Source organism: Carcharodon carcharias, chromosome 4, assembly GCF_017639515.1.
Source record: "Carcharodon carcharias isolate sCarCar2 chromosome 4, sCarCar2.pri, whole genome shotgun sequence".
NCBI lineage: Eukaryota > Metazoa > Chordata > Chondrichthyes > Lamniformes > Lamnidae > Carcharodon > Carcharodon carcharias.
The window spans coordinates 43,863,538-43,878,696 of NC_054470.1; the positions used below are offsets into that span (position 1 = coordinate 43,863,538).

The following is a 15,159-nucleotide window of genomic DNA, read 5'->3' on the forward strand; positions in this document are numbered from 1 at the left end:
AAGACATGTCTTTACTGTACCCATCTCATACTGAAACTACATTGACAAGCTGTTATAGGAAGAGACCAGAAATAAAACATTGCTGTTAGAGGTCTATCTGGACATAAACAAAGGCATTTTGGTGAATTAATATAACACTACTTAGAGTGGACAATGCCATATCACTCGCAAGCACACAGGTCTCAACCAAGCCTGTTATGATCCTTATTCCACCATTCCTGAACATATATTCTTCATATGTGAAGCATATATTAATTTTGTAGAAACAATGAGATTTCCTGATTAGAAAAATATACCCAAAACCAAAAGTTTGAACAAAACAATTTACACAATTTTGGTCTGACAGTACTTGTAAAAAATAAATTCTGGTGTTAACTCAGTTGAGATATAAACTAGTCTAATTCAAACTTGTGTTACATATGCAACAGCTAATGCTGCTGTGGCAGAGTCCTCCTTCCTCTATGCATCAGGTTTACCCATTCCAAACAGGCCTTGTGGGTTTGATAAAAGTAACATGCTGGACTTTGTGGTCAACAGCACCATTTGCTACACTGGCACTTTTCCTTGGACTTATTTCTTCACTTGAAGTTCCAGTCAGCCAAACATCCAAAAAGCATAACACATTCTACAGAGAATCTGGGATGTGACAGAACAGGACAAGCAACTTTGTATTGCCTTAAACAATCGGTTAAAAGTTTATTAATGAGGGGCACAGAGTTTAAACTAGGAAGTGTCACCTGGACAATTCAATCAATGTCAAAGCAAAGTGAGGGAGATAAAGGTTGAATTGAGATAGCGATCAAAGAGACAGAAAAAAATACATTTTTATTTTTTAAATCTTCAACAATAAATAAAATCTGAAGGAATGAGATCCCACAAAAAGTTAATTTTCCAATGCCAGGGAGGCTTTTTAAGCAGTATTTACATTACATGTTAAAAAGTTGGTTATGGACAACTTTTTCTGCTGAAATTTAGTATCTGTCAAGCAAGTATGGCAAAATTATGCCATTCCATTTATTTTTTTTTTTGGAAAAATATACTTTATTCATAAAATATCTGAAAAAACATTACAGAACATATCAAAATGGCATCACAAAAAGTGCAATCATATTCAACTTTTCCACATAGATCATGAGGTGCTTCAATACAATCAATGAACATTACAGACATTTCAATATGGTCATTACAGACAGTCAGGCAGTGCAATGGTATTCAAGTTTTCTACATAGGTCACATTGCACACTGAGGTGCTTCAATACAATTATGATACATTTAGTATTCACTGCATACATTCCTTGTGAGTCATACAGCCCAAGGGGTCTATACAATTCACAGCCCCTCGGTGCACTATGGCAGAAAGGTCTTAGACGGCGACCTTTCCCCATTGTGCCTTTGCAGCGGCTGCCCCAAGCTTTAGAGCATCCCTCAGCACGTAGTCCTGGATGTTGGAATGTGCCAGTCTGCAACACTCAGTCGGGGACAATTCCTTGCACTGGAAAACCAACAAGTTTCGGGCAGACCAAACAGCGTCTTTCGCCGAGTTGATGATCCTCCAGCTGCAGTTGATGTTTGACTTGGTGTGCGTCCCTGGGAACAGCCCATAGAGCACAGAGTCCTGTGTCACAGAACTGCTCGGGATGAAACTCGACAACAACTAGGGCATCTCTCTCCAAACGTTCTTTGCAAAACGTACATTCCACAAGGTGGTGAACAATAGTCTCTTTCCCACCACAGCCACCTCGATGGCAGCGTCTCCTGGAGTGTAGGAAGGATCTGACGGGGAGGCTCCTTCTCATCACCAGCCAAGCCACATCTTGGTGCTTGTTGGAAAGTTTTAGCTATGAAGCATTCTGCCAAATGAGTGACAGTCTGCTTGGAGAACCATCCGACAGGATCCACCATCTCATTTACCGACAGGGCCTCTAGGATGTTACATGTCGACCACTACCTGAAGGACTTGTGGTCAAATGTGTTTCTCTGCATAAATTTTTCCACGAGGGACAGGTGGCATGGCACAGTCCAACTACTTGGAGAGTTCCACGGCAGCGTGGCCAGACCCATCCTGCGCAACACCGGGGACAGGTAGAACTTCAGCATGTAGTGACACTTGGTGTTTGCGCACCGGGGGTCTACGCACAGCTTGATCCAGCTACACACAAAGGTGGCCATCAGGATGAGGGTGATATTGGGCATGATTTTCCCCCTTTTATATAGGGGCTTGTACATTGTGCCCCTGCGAACAGAGTCCATTTTCGACCTCCAGATAAAGCAAAAGATGGCTCAGGTGATCACCACCGCGCAGGAGCAAGGAATGGGCCAGGCCTGCGTCACATACAGCAACACCGTAAGTGCCTCACACTTGATGACCAGGTTCCTACCCGCAATGGAGAGGAAGCGTCGCTCCCACATGCCCAGTTTTCTTTTCACCATAGCCATTCAGTCCTTCCAGTTTCTAATGCATGCCCTGGTCCCTCCGAACCATAGCCGCAGCACCTTCAGGCTGCCTGACCTGATGGTGAAGGAGACAAAGGGTAGGGGTCAGCCCAGTTCCTAAAGAACATGGCCTCACTCTTGCCGAAACTTACCTTGGCTCCTGAGGCCAGTTCCAACTGGTCACAGATGTTGATCGGTCTGCGCATCAACAGCTGATCCGAGCAGAAGACGGTGACATCGTTCACATACAGGGAGGTTTTAACCTGAGTGCCTCCACTGCCTGGAATCGTCAGTCCTCTTATGACTGGATCCTTCCTGATGGACTCAGCAAAGAGTCCTATACTACAAACAAACAGCATAGAAGGAGAGAGGGCAGACCTGCCTGACTCCAGATTTAATTGGAAAGCTTTGTGATTCCTACCCATTGATTGAACCTGTGCTACTGATGTTGGGTAGAGCAGTTGGATCCAGTTGCAGATTCCATTTTGGACAGCACATCCACCATGTAGGTGTGTGATACTCGTCAAAGGCTTTCTCCTGGTCCAGGCTGATGAGGGAGGTCTCCACACCCTGTCCTGTACATATCCCTGAGTAGCACGAGGCTGTCAGAGATCTTCCTGCAGGGTACAGCGCAGGTCTGCTCAGGGTGGATTACCAAATCCACAGCAGACCTGACCCGATTGGCGATGACCTTGGACAGAATCTTATAGTCCACATTCAACAGTGAGGCAGATCGTCAATTTCTAATTTCCTCCCTTTTCCCCTTCCGCTTGTAGATGAGAGTGATGATGCCTTTCCTCATGGATTTTGACATGCTGCCAGCCAGGAGCACACTCTCATACACTTCTAGCATGTCTGGGCTGATCCAGTCCCACAGAGCCAGATACAACTCAGCCGTTAAACTATCACTTCCGGTATTTTTAATCTTCTCGAAGGGCTCAAGGGCCTTCGTCAGGAGTTAGCGGTTTGTCCAGACTCTCCTGTGTACTGTCGTCTAAGGCCTCCGTGATAGAGGATAGGAAGGACTGGGAGGCTGCGCTGTTTGTGGGCTTCACGTCATACAATCTGGCATAAAAGGATTTGCTGATCCTCAAAATGTCGGACTGTGATGACTTTACTGAGCCAACTTCTTCCTTCAGACTACTGATCAGAGAGCTTTCTCTGTGTACCTTTTGGAAGAAGAAATGTGAGCACATCTCATCCTGCTCTATGGAACGGATTCTGGACCGGAAGATGATCTTGGAGGCCTCCGAGGCAAAGAGTGAGGCTTGCTGGCTCTTCACCTCTTGTAGTTCCTTCTTGACATCAACCCCCATCGACTGCAACCGGAACAGGTTCTCCGTGTTTTTCTGGAGTCAGGACATTTCCCTCTATTCCTTCCTAGTCTTCTGGACACCCTTGAGGGTGAAAAACATTTGATGTTCTCCAGTGTGTCAGGGACTCAAAGAGGGGTTTCATGGTTCTCCAACCTTTGCAACCCCTCGAGTTCCTCAACGTTCTTTGGGGTCAGCAGTTGCACATTCAGCTTCCATGTCCCCTTGCCGACCCTCTGATCTTCCTGTAAGTGACAGTCAGCCAGTAGGAGGCAGTGGTCAGAGAAGAACACCGGCTTGACGTCAGTGGATCTGACTGTGAACGCATGGGACATAAACAGGAAGTCTATTCTGGAATGGCTGTTTGCTCTGGCCATGACCAAGTGTATCTATGTTGCTTGCCATCTGCAGGGTTGCTGAAGACATCGCGCAGCTTGGCATCCTTTACTGTTTCCCTCAGGAGCCTGGACGTGGTGTCCAGTCTGCTGTCGGCCCTGCTGGATCGTCCAGCTGTACCGATGATGTAGTTGAAGTCACTGCCCAGAATGACTGGCCTGGGAGTCACCAGCAGCAGAGGGAGCTGAACGACCATCAGCCCCTCGCTGTTTTGAGCCGGAGTATAAATGTTAATTAACAGGAATGGAGCATTCTTGGATAATACGACTGCTACGAGGAGGCGCCCACCCACCACCTCCTTTTCCTCGGAGATGGTGAAGTTGCCTCCCCGCAGCAGAATACCCAACCTGGAGGAACCTGAGTCGTTTCCTCCTGATCAGGTCAGTGGTCCATGGGGCCACCATCGTGACCATTGCCTGTCAGAGCTTTGATGCAGTATCGCACACTCCTGCAGAAACAGGTCAGCTTTGACCTTGGCAAGGTAATCCAAGGTTGCAATACATCATGTAGTAGGTTTAATGCTACTCATGTTAATGAATACAATCTTTATCTCCATTTTTAAAGCATTTTATCACTTACCAAATCTGTTATCTTTGAGAGTTCCAGTGCTTTGATCTGCTCTTGCATACCCATAATGTTTGCAAATTGTCTCACTTTGGATGGGCTGAGGAAACCGTCTTGAACTGCCCCATTGGAGATGTTACGCTCAAGTGGCATCGGGGGGTTCGTGCAAGGAGCGAGGTTTGAATTGTTCTCTGTTGGAGAAGTCTCTCTGATCCAGTTCCCCTCCAGGGTGTTGCTGCTCCCGGTTTCCTGGAGCTGGAGTGTGCTGAGCACTTCATTGCTCCCAGCTTCCTGGGGCTGGGATGCTCTGGCCTCATCAGGTTGAGGGCAAAGTTTGGGTGTGTTGGTCTCTTCATTGTCTCTAATGTTCTGGAGCTCGGGTGTCTCCTCTCCAACTCCCTAGAGCTTTGCCGCTCCTTCTGTTGGTGCCGCCCTTGACCTCCTTCATCCGAAGAGCGGCAGCCCTTATCATCCATGTTGGATGGGAGTTGCTTCTTGCCACTCATTTGGAAAGTGGCTTGGTCCCTTCTTTTTGGTTTTCTTCACCATCTACCATTCCCCCAGTTGATTATCTGCTGGTTCCTTCCCCCATTGATTCAATCTACTGAGGAGTGGAAAGTTCAGTGCAGTTGCTTGGCCATCTGCTGCCTCAATGCTTCTCTTCGTCTTGTCTCTCTCTGTTTCCTCCTTTGTCCCATTGTGCTCGCTGGAGGCCTTGGTGGGTGGAGGTTTGCACTGTCCTTGGTAGTAGTGATACTGACCATTTTGTTTGCTTGCCCCTTGTTGGCTTTGGCTGCCTGTGCATAAGTGAGGCAGCATTTGGGGCAGGTCTTGTAGAGGTGGCCTGCTTCACCATACAGGTTGCAGCAATTAGTCTGTTTGTAGTACTTTGTCTGGTGTCCTTCCTGTTTGCAATTCTTGCAGAGGACGGCACTGCAGTTGGCCGCCACATGGCCAGATTTGCTGCATAAGCGACAAGGTTTGGCCTGCCCAGCATAGATAAGGTAGCCATGGCTTCCGCCGATAGCAAAGCTGGAAGGAGAGTGGAGCATTGTTCGCTTATCATACATCTTGAGTGTGACACTGACCTGGGGTTTGCTGGCCCAAATCCCGAAGGTGTCTTTGACCTCAGCGTAGTTCCTGACCTTGTCAGTGTGTCTGGTGAGGAAGGTGAGCACATCGGCAACAAAGACATGGGGGTTATAGAGGTGCACAGTCACCACACAGTCCCGTTGCAATGGCAGAGCAAAGAGTGGCTCCACCATGAGGATTCTCATCTGTGGGTGGTCTCTCCTCTCCACGAACACTTTCAGGAACTTGACCCAGGCAGCAACATTCTTGAAAGTCACATCAAAGTATTCAGCGCTAGGGAAGTCTTGCAGACAGTAGATCTCTGCAGCTTCAAATCCACAGGACTTCAAAAGGATTCTCCTAATGAAGAAGGCACGGTCCATGGGTGTACCTCCTTCACTGCCACCCTAACAGTGTTCCATACCCCCTGGTTTGGAGCGCAACTGGTTGCAGCCATCACTTCTAAGTTCCTGATGCTTGGTACTGAAGCCTGCACATGCAGAAGCAACTGATAAGAACAGATACTACACCTGACCTTAGCCAAAAGGCCGAGAAGTAGGCCCCGAGTCAAGGTGACCAGCCCTGACATTTCTGGATGAGATACCAGTCTAACGCAGCTTTTGGAGAAACAAGGCATCAGTACAGTAACCTCTTGATTTCCACATTTAACTGGGCATGTCCAGTCACTGGAATCTACAGTCTGATTTACATGTTGATAACAGTGAGAACCGCTAGCCTCACCGCAAAATCCAACACAGTGATTTTCGAACTAAAAAACTTGCCAGAGATACCAAAATATGTCACTGTTGGGGAATTGGAAAAACTCCAGAGAAGGTTTATAGATCAGAATGTCACGATATAGTTCCCTCAAGTTTCATCACAGAAGTTATAGATAAAATCTCAGCAATTTTAAACTGTATTAGCTATTGTTCCATTTTATTCATTTGTGCCAATTGGGGAAAGCAGCTAACTTAGGCACATGCACAGATTAGGTTTACATCAGGCAAGAAAAAGACTTACACAAACACCAGATCTCCTCTCTTTGAGTATGCTGGAATGGCACTGGCTATTGTAGCAAATCCATATGAGTAAATAATAGCCTCTTCTGTTCTCATAAACTTGGCAATTCTATCTTCTAGTTCTAAATGAACATCTGAACAAAAACAGAAGCAGGAAAAGTAAAATGTTGTAAGCATGAACTTAAATGTCAACATACGTTTCAATTTGAAGGTGATCCAAAGTCAGATGTAAACTACAGTTGCTGGGAGTCATAACCATGGTATTGTACTAGCTAGCAACAACTTGGAATATGCAGAAAGCAGACTAAGGAGATAGAAGTTTCAAAATTATTTTTTTATTTCTATAAAATCAGTTTATCAGTTTTGCATTTATCCCCACACCAGTGACCCACAACATATATACGGACCTGAGTTTCATGAATGGTGGAAACATGATTTTGGATTGACTAGTACAGTCAATTGGGACAGAAAACATTCATCCAATATAGGTCACGCTCATCAGTTCAAGGGGGAAAAATGGACCAGAAAGCAAGATAAGGCCAGGATCAAGCAATCACGTGGGGAAGTGGAAGTATGTTGAGTGTGACAGTGCAGTTTTGTCAGGTGCTATTTTAAACTATTTCATACACGTCAGCTTTTTGTTATGTCACTGCCATCATTGTATCTGCCAAGTTTTGCCAGGGGTAATCTAACAGAAAAAAAAAATCTTAGAAGCACTCAAAATTATAAATGTAAAGCACGTACAAACTTTTAGTGAAATAAATGCTCAGAGAACTGAAATATGAACTCTGTGGTACAACTGATGTCTGCCTTTGGGAATCCATAATGCCTACGTTCATTATCTATGCTTACTCTATCTCTAACCTCCTCCAGCCCTATGAGATCTCTGTGCATCCCTGATTTTCATCACTCTAACACTAGTGACCATGCCTTCAGCTGTCTAGGCTGTGAGCTATGGAATTGCTATGGAATTCCCTCTTTGAACCTCTTTGCCTCTCTTTCCTCCTGGAACACTCTCCTTTAATCCTACTTCTTTGACCAGAATTCTGCCCTAACATTTCCTTAGCTGGCTTGATGTCAAATTCATTGATAAGGCTCCTTTGAAGCACCTTGGGATGTTAAAGGTACTATATAAATGCAAGTTATTGTTGTTGATCATATAATCCAGTTCATTTGCATGGATTATACATCCAATACCAAAAAAAAAATGGATAATGGAGGTGACTTCCTGGACAGAAAAAGCCAGCCAGGAAATGCTTTTGAAGGCAAGAGGTCAACAAAAAGGACAAAACATTGTTTAAAGCAGCTTCATAGCAAATTAAACTTACCCAAATACTGAGTGGGAAATCAGCAGTAGAGAAGCTACCGGAGGGGACATGTACTTAGAGTTGGTGCAGGACTTCTTTCATACTCCTTTTGTTGAATGACCAAAAAGTCAAATGTTTGTTCTTGATAGAAGCATAGGAAATGAGCTATATATGGAATACACATTTAGATTTAGGGAGCATCTAGAATCCAATGATCAAAATCATCATTTGGTTTGAAGTGTTCATAAGGATATGGAGAAAGGACATTATTGGAAAAAAAAAATTAAAGAAATTTTACTGGAACTCAAAACATGGCAAATTTAGAGTGGAGAAATGGGAACACTCAAGGAACAGTGGCAGGGGCTGTAATCAAACTTCATGCACATAAAGATGGAAGAGCAATAGAAAAACAAATTGGAAACATTTAAGAAAGTACAAATAACCTGGCAAGGAGGGAAGCTGGAAGAATTATATTTAAAAAAGGCAAATTTGTAAAAAGATCATTGAAGCATGAAGAATACAAATGCAGAAGAGGTGACATTACAGTAAAAACATTTCTTCTCACTTTTTTTTTAAACAAAAAACAGAGAGTTTTGATAACATTTCCATTACTAAGGGGGGGCAAGACAATGATGTTCAATGATGGGAATGTTTATGATAGGTTGAACGCTCTTAAACCAAAAGTATGAGTTCCAGATACCACCCAGTCACGTTTTTTCAACGAAGTGAGAATAGAAATTAGTAAGAGCTTTTTAAATAATTTGTTGAAGGGTCATGAGGACTCGAAATGTCAACTCTTTTCTTCGCCGCCGATGCTGCCAGACCTGCTGAGTTTTTCCAGGTAATTCTGTTTTTGTTTTGGATTTCCAGCATCCACAGTTTTTTGTTTTTATCTTTTTAAATAATGGTTGTACTTGAGGATTAGAAAGTGGCAAAATGCAACTATCATTTAAATAAAATTCATGAAATGTGATTGCTCCGTGGAAGTTTCAGTTTAGCTAGCCAAAATGATATATGGATCTTGGGAATCCAGGTTATAAGGAAATATTAAGGAAGCTGGATTTGGTCTCAGTGGAAAATCAGAGGTCTTAAAGTTAGCCATAGAAGTTGTCATAATTAGGTGAAAGGAATTGATCAAATTGCTCAGATTAATCTTCTAAAAGCTACAATAATCACTTTAAAGTCCAGGAAATTAGAAGTAAATACAAAAGTCAATCAGAACTATTTCTATAGAAGAATGCCCAGATCTTCTGGTCTCTGGATGGTCATACCCCAGAGCTACCCAGGAAGATGTGCTAGGGACCCCTCAGAAGTCCCAATGCAAAGGACTCCGCAGGAACAACCAAGAAGTTTCAACTTCTGGAGAGCAATTGCTCCCACAGAGTCCAGAACCCTCTGAAAAACTATGAGTTACAGTCAGACACTTCAGGAAGTTGTGACTCACTTACCTGGATAGTTATCCAGGAAATATTAAGATTGAAAAAACACCATGTCTGACTTCTGGGTAATTATACAACTGGCCACCCAGCAACCACCTGCCCCCTCCCACCATTGAACTACTGCTCCCGACTCCTTACCTGACCCTCTGACTCTTCCCTGCCTCTCCGACCCCACCCGACCCCTTTGACGCTCCATCCCCTATCTCGGACCCTCTGACACTCCCACAACCCCTAAGACCCTCCAACTCCTCACCCCAACTCCCTAACTACCCAACCAAACCCCCAACTCCCCTAGCGATCGTTGACTGACTCCCCACCAACCTGCACCTACCACCCTACCCAGCTGACATCCTACCTATCCTACCATGTACCACTCTACACACACTGCCACCTACCCACCCCTCTCACATTCATTCATTAACACAGCGAAAAACTAGTGAACTGTCCCACAGCTTTTCACCATGTTACTGAATGAAGACTTACCGAAATACACTTAGTGCTGTAAAAAGGGGGTGTGACTTGGCTTCTCTCAATAATTCTGCCCCACAAGGAAGGACTCCAAGAACAGGTCTGCTCCACATTTCTGAAGAGGCCCGGTTTGGAAGTCCGGGGCGGAAACAGAGAGCTCCAGTGCTGTGTTAAAAAAACAGAAGTGAAGTGGCGATCTAATGGTGATTGTAATTCCTCAGCTGATTCGGCTCAATAATAAGTCATCAATGAATCAAATAGCACCAACGGGCTCAAAGGACAATTAGCTCAGTTTCTAGTGTTACGGTTGCAAGCCTAAGATGGTTATGTTTTAAACTTCCTTCTTTACTTCAAAGTAAAATGCAGCAGTGGAAAGCAGCTTGTGATTGCCAACTGGTTTTACCCGTTGACAAACCCATGTGATCTGGTTGCCATGGACACAGGGGGCTCAATTCAAGACTTTTGGAAGTCAGATGCCACATTAACACCTGGACACTAAGGAAATCGCAGCTGGCCTTACTTTGTGGAGAAAGAAGATGCAGGGAAGCTATTGCTGGGAGAGCAGAATGCTGGTGAGAAAGGATTCCCTATTTGAAGAGATCATCCTTGTAGAGATTTAAACACCAAGTAGGGTGCTTTGCTGCTTGAAATCAATTTGGTTATACTCAGGAAGATTAAGTGAAGGGACTTTTAAAGGGCCCTGGAATACTTGCCCTGGTGTAGGAGGGGAAAGAGAGCCTGTTGAAATGCTGGGGGGGATTCGAAACTTTAAAAACAGGACTACATTTCTGTAGATAGTATGCTATAATGTATAAATGTGCCTTAGGATTATCGGTCGTGTTAAGAAACTTCTAAGTGTCATGAACATGATATTATGACATTACAGATTTTAAGGATGACTGTTTTAAAAGGTACGTTTCTGTTTTCAAACCTAAATTGAGTTTAAAAGCCTTTTTTTTTCCAAAATGGAAGTATAAACAGGCAACCTAGCACCTTTCTGCGTTTGTTCAAACATTGTTAGACTCATTTCTAGAGCTGGCTACAATGAGTCATTAAAATGCAAAGACTCCTCCAGGAATGTCCACTGAATGCTCTAAAAGATGAGAAAACCTTTTGGCTTCTAAGGGAATAGGAACAGGAACTTGAAAGAATCTCAACATAATTAACTCCCTTGCTTGTTTAAAACAATTACTTATTAAAAATTAACATAGAAGCCAGCTTTGTGTTTTTGAACTGTATAAAGGCGGCTGTAAGAAGTCATTTTGTGTGGCTGTACGCAGAGAATCTAGAAGACCTCAGGAAGTCAATGCCAGCCCACAGCTCTCAGCTGAACTATGAACATCATGTGAGAGCTGTGTTTCTCTCTGCCACTGGGAGTTATAGAGTAGGGCATCCAGAAAGTCATCCCTGGTCTGCTGAGAAAAAAAAGGCAATCTTCACTACCTGCAGTTTCCAGAAAGGACAAGAGCCTATTACTTTCTTCTGATCTATTGAGTGCACCAACAAAAGAAAACTCCAACTCTTCGAATTCCCAACATATCATAGCTGCAAAACCAACCTTCAAGCTTCAACCCCTTCACTTCAGAAAGAAGGAATTCAAGTAATAGGCCTGCAATGATATCTCACAAAGATGAGATTTCAGGTCAGTCTCTAAGTATATTTTTTCCTTAATCTGCATTTTAATCTTTATCTATATTTTAGTTAATACTTCAACACTTTTGTTCAAGTATCTTTCAGCAACACACACACACGCTCTTAGTTCATAAACCACTTTGAGGAAACGCCTTTTATGGTCATGACACTAAGGAATACCTGTTCTGTAGTTTACTTCGTAGGCAACTAATACCTTCTTCAGTCAATGTTGATTTTAGTTTGTTTATTACTGAAAAAGTCTTAAAATGTGGAATCTTGTGCGGTTCTTTAAATCGGTCACTGGGAATTCAAATATCTTTTTAAAAGTTAATGGTCTCTATGGGGATCAAGACACTGAAGAAAAGTAAAGCAGAGAAGTTTGGACCAATATCAATTGATAAAAGGACCACAGAAAGAAAAACAATGACTTGCATTTATATAGCACCTTTCATGATCTCAGGTCATCAGTGTTTTACAGCCAAAGATGTACTTTTGAAGCATAGCCATTGTTGTGATGCAGGAAATACAGCAGCCAAATTCAACAATTTCAGACCATAATCTCCACCCCCATTTTGTTCCCTGTTTCTTTGCAGGTTTCTGTTTTTTTCTTGTTTTTGCTTTCAGACAATAGTTGTTCATCATTCTGCTATTTGTACCTTTTCTAGACATTTTTTTGTTTATTTTCCCATAATCAGTCCCTTTGGTCCTGCACCACCAACTCTTTTGTTATTTAATCTCTCCCGTTTTCCACCCCTCACAGACCGTCCATTTTGTTCTTTTTCCCCACCCTCCCCACTTTCACTTGCTTAAATCCTATTACATTTTTACCCTTTCCCAATTCTGATGAAATGTCACGAACCTCTATTTCTATCTCTACAAATGCTGTCTGACCTTCTGAGTACTTCCTGCATTTTCTATTTGTATTCAATAATGATTCATAATCCAAGAATAAATGAACAGTCTATTTATATTGTAGAACTGTTTTCATAGAAAATATCCTAGTACTCTTGCTACTGAATTTGCCTTTACACAGTGAATAGATTTGGGAACAGTGGATAATTGCACAAGTTAATTTAATGCTTTAGTCAGTACAGCCAGGAACTTTTCTGATACCAAGCAAAGATCAGTACAGAGCTAAACGCAAATGCATTGCCAACACAAGCAAGAAAGATGAGAGTCAGCCTAATCTGTAGCCACACCTTCAATGTCAGATGAACCTGTGCCATTGCTTGCACTAGGGACTAAGGAAAGCCCCTTTACAAGGAGCAGTCTGTGCTTCTGCTAGCATTGGTATTACCATTTTATTCAGACTACCCCCATCTGTGAAGTAAATTTGGAATAAGACTCATGATGTAATGACAGCTGCTAAAAGTACTACTACACAGATTTGCAAGAAGATAAAATATGATCTGTATCTTAAAAATACAATTTGGATTGGCTTTCAAATAATTTTAACTTACCAAATGTTCCATAAAACCCTCTTGGCCCACATGTACCAACACCATATTTTTGCAGTGAAGCCAAAGCTACATTCTGTAGAAAGAAAAATGTACTTTTTTAAAATGTTGAATTCAATTAGAATTTAAAGCTTACTCATCTAAATTTAAATTATAGGATTCCATTTTCAAACTAAAACTTTGTATTATCAGAAAACTGTAATGAGAAACATAGCATGTAATCATCTTGCTGTAGACACTTTCGTACTCAATCTTGAATCTCATATTAAGATTAGTTGACCCCCATTGAAATCCCATTCACCATTTACATTACAATGGAAGCTCATTTTGACATTGGTTTTCATTAAGAATTACCACTTCAAATTTCCTCGCTCTTTTATAATCCACAAGTTTATTCTAAAGCTTATTTTCCTTAGATCAATACAGACTTAAACTCACCTTTACTTTTTCATTATCTAGCAAGCCAAGGAAATTAAAGGACGCAAAGTTTATACACTCTTTACCATTAACCACTATGTTGTGAGTTGGAGGGCTAAAAATAATAAAAAATAAAGTTAGAAACAATTCACTGAAATTGATCAAGCTCAGACAAAAAAGGTACAAAACTTTTACATCAGATATAAAATTATAAAAGAAATTTAGGTTTATTTGAAACCAAATTCCAATCCAAGAGAAGTGTTTCAAAATGCAACATAGTTAATGACATGCAATTCAGGTGATCAAGTGTAAAACACGGAAAGTCTCACAACACAACACTGTGAACCAGTATCATAAACTGGAAAGGGATATTTTAAATATTAATTGCAATTTGCTTCCCAATCTCTTCTGAAGGCAGCAATCCAAGCTGGGTCCATGTTCTACAGGCACAAGAAGCCTTCAAGTGTCTCAGCCACCCTTTGTTGGAAGTGCAGCTGAAAGTCCAATTAAGTTACAGAAGTTACTGCAGGAGATCAGAGAGAACTCTGGACCAACAAGGCTCTGTAGATTAATTGAGATTTAGAGGGCTCCCCAGCCCAGGAGGTTAAAGTCAGCTGCCGTGCTTTTAACGCAATCCTGGCTGGGATCAGTTGGTGTCACAGGCAGGGTTTACTTTTAAGACCTTCTCAGTCTCTTTGGCTCAGCACAATGCCATATAATACCTGGAGGAAAAGGGTCATTGCTCTGTGAAAGCACAACATAAGAAACAAGTGACAGATGGCCCTGTGGAGGCACACGGCTGGGAAAAAAAAATGAATAAATAAAAAATGAAAATGAATGCAAATAAAAATTGAAAAAAAATTGATTAAAAAAAGATGGAGGGGAGAGCTTATGGTCTGAAGCTGCTGAACTCAATGTTAAGTCTGGAAGGCTATAAAACGCTTAACCGAAAGATGGGGTGCTGTTCCTCGAGTTTGCATTGGGCTTCATTGGAACATTGTAGCAGGCCAAGGGTGGACATGAGAGCAAGATGGCATGTAGAAATGGAGAGCGACAGGAAGGTTTGGATCATGCTTACGGACTGAGCAAAGATGTTCCGCAAAGTGGTCATCCAGTCTGCCCAATGCCCAATGCGGTCGCATTGGGAGCAGCGAATGCAGTAGACCAAATTGAAGGAGGTGCAAGTGAAGCACTGTTTCACCTGAAAGAAGTGTTTGGGGTCTTGGCTGGTGAGGAGGGAGGAGGTAAAGAGGCAGGTGTTGCACCTTCTGCGGTTGCATGGAAAGGTGCCATGGTAAGGGGATGAGGAGTTGAGGGTGATGGAAGAGCGAAACAGGATATCAGAGAGGGAACGGTCCCTACGGAACGCTGACAGGGGTTTTGGGGGGCGGGGGGGTGGCAGGTGGTATGGGGAAGATGTGTTTGATGGTGGCATCATGCTGGAGTTGACAGAAATGGCAGAGGATGATCTTTTGAACACAGGGGCTGGTGGGGTGAAAAGTGAGGACAAGGGGAACCTATCATGGTTCTAGGAGGGAGGGGAAGGGGTGAGGACAAAGGCGCGGGAGATAGGTCGGACACAGTTGAGGGCTCTGTCAATCACAGTGGAGGGGATCCCTCAGTTAAGGAAAAAGGAAGACTTG

General features: G+C 42.9%; 1 protein-coding gene across 2 annotated transcripts in view; it reads right to left on the minus strand.

Annotated features, from left to right (window-relative positions):
* The window catches only part of sptlc1 (serine palmitoyltransferase, long chain base subunit 1), a 51,533-nt gene that overhangs the window by 15,002 nt on the left and 21,372 nt on the right, over positions 1-15,159 (minus strand). For both annotated transcript variants that reach the window (XM_041186262.1, XM_041186263.1), the window contains exons 5-7: positions 13,538-13,631; positions 13,103-13,175; positions 6,798-6,930 (exon numbers count right to left, since the gene is read on the minus strand). In XM_041186262.1, coding sequence (XP_041042196.1) covers positions 6,798-6,930; positions 13,103-13,175; positions 13,538-13,631 — 300 coding nt within the window. The remainder of the gene's footprint in view (positions 1-6,797; positions 6,931-13,102; positions 13,176-13,537; positions 13,632-15,159) is intronic.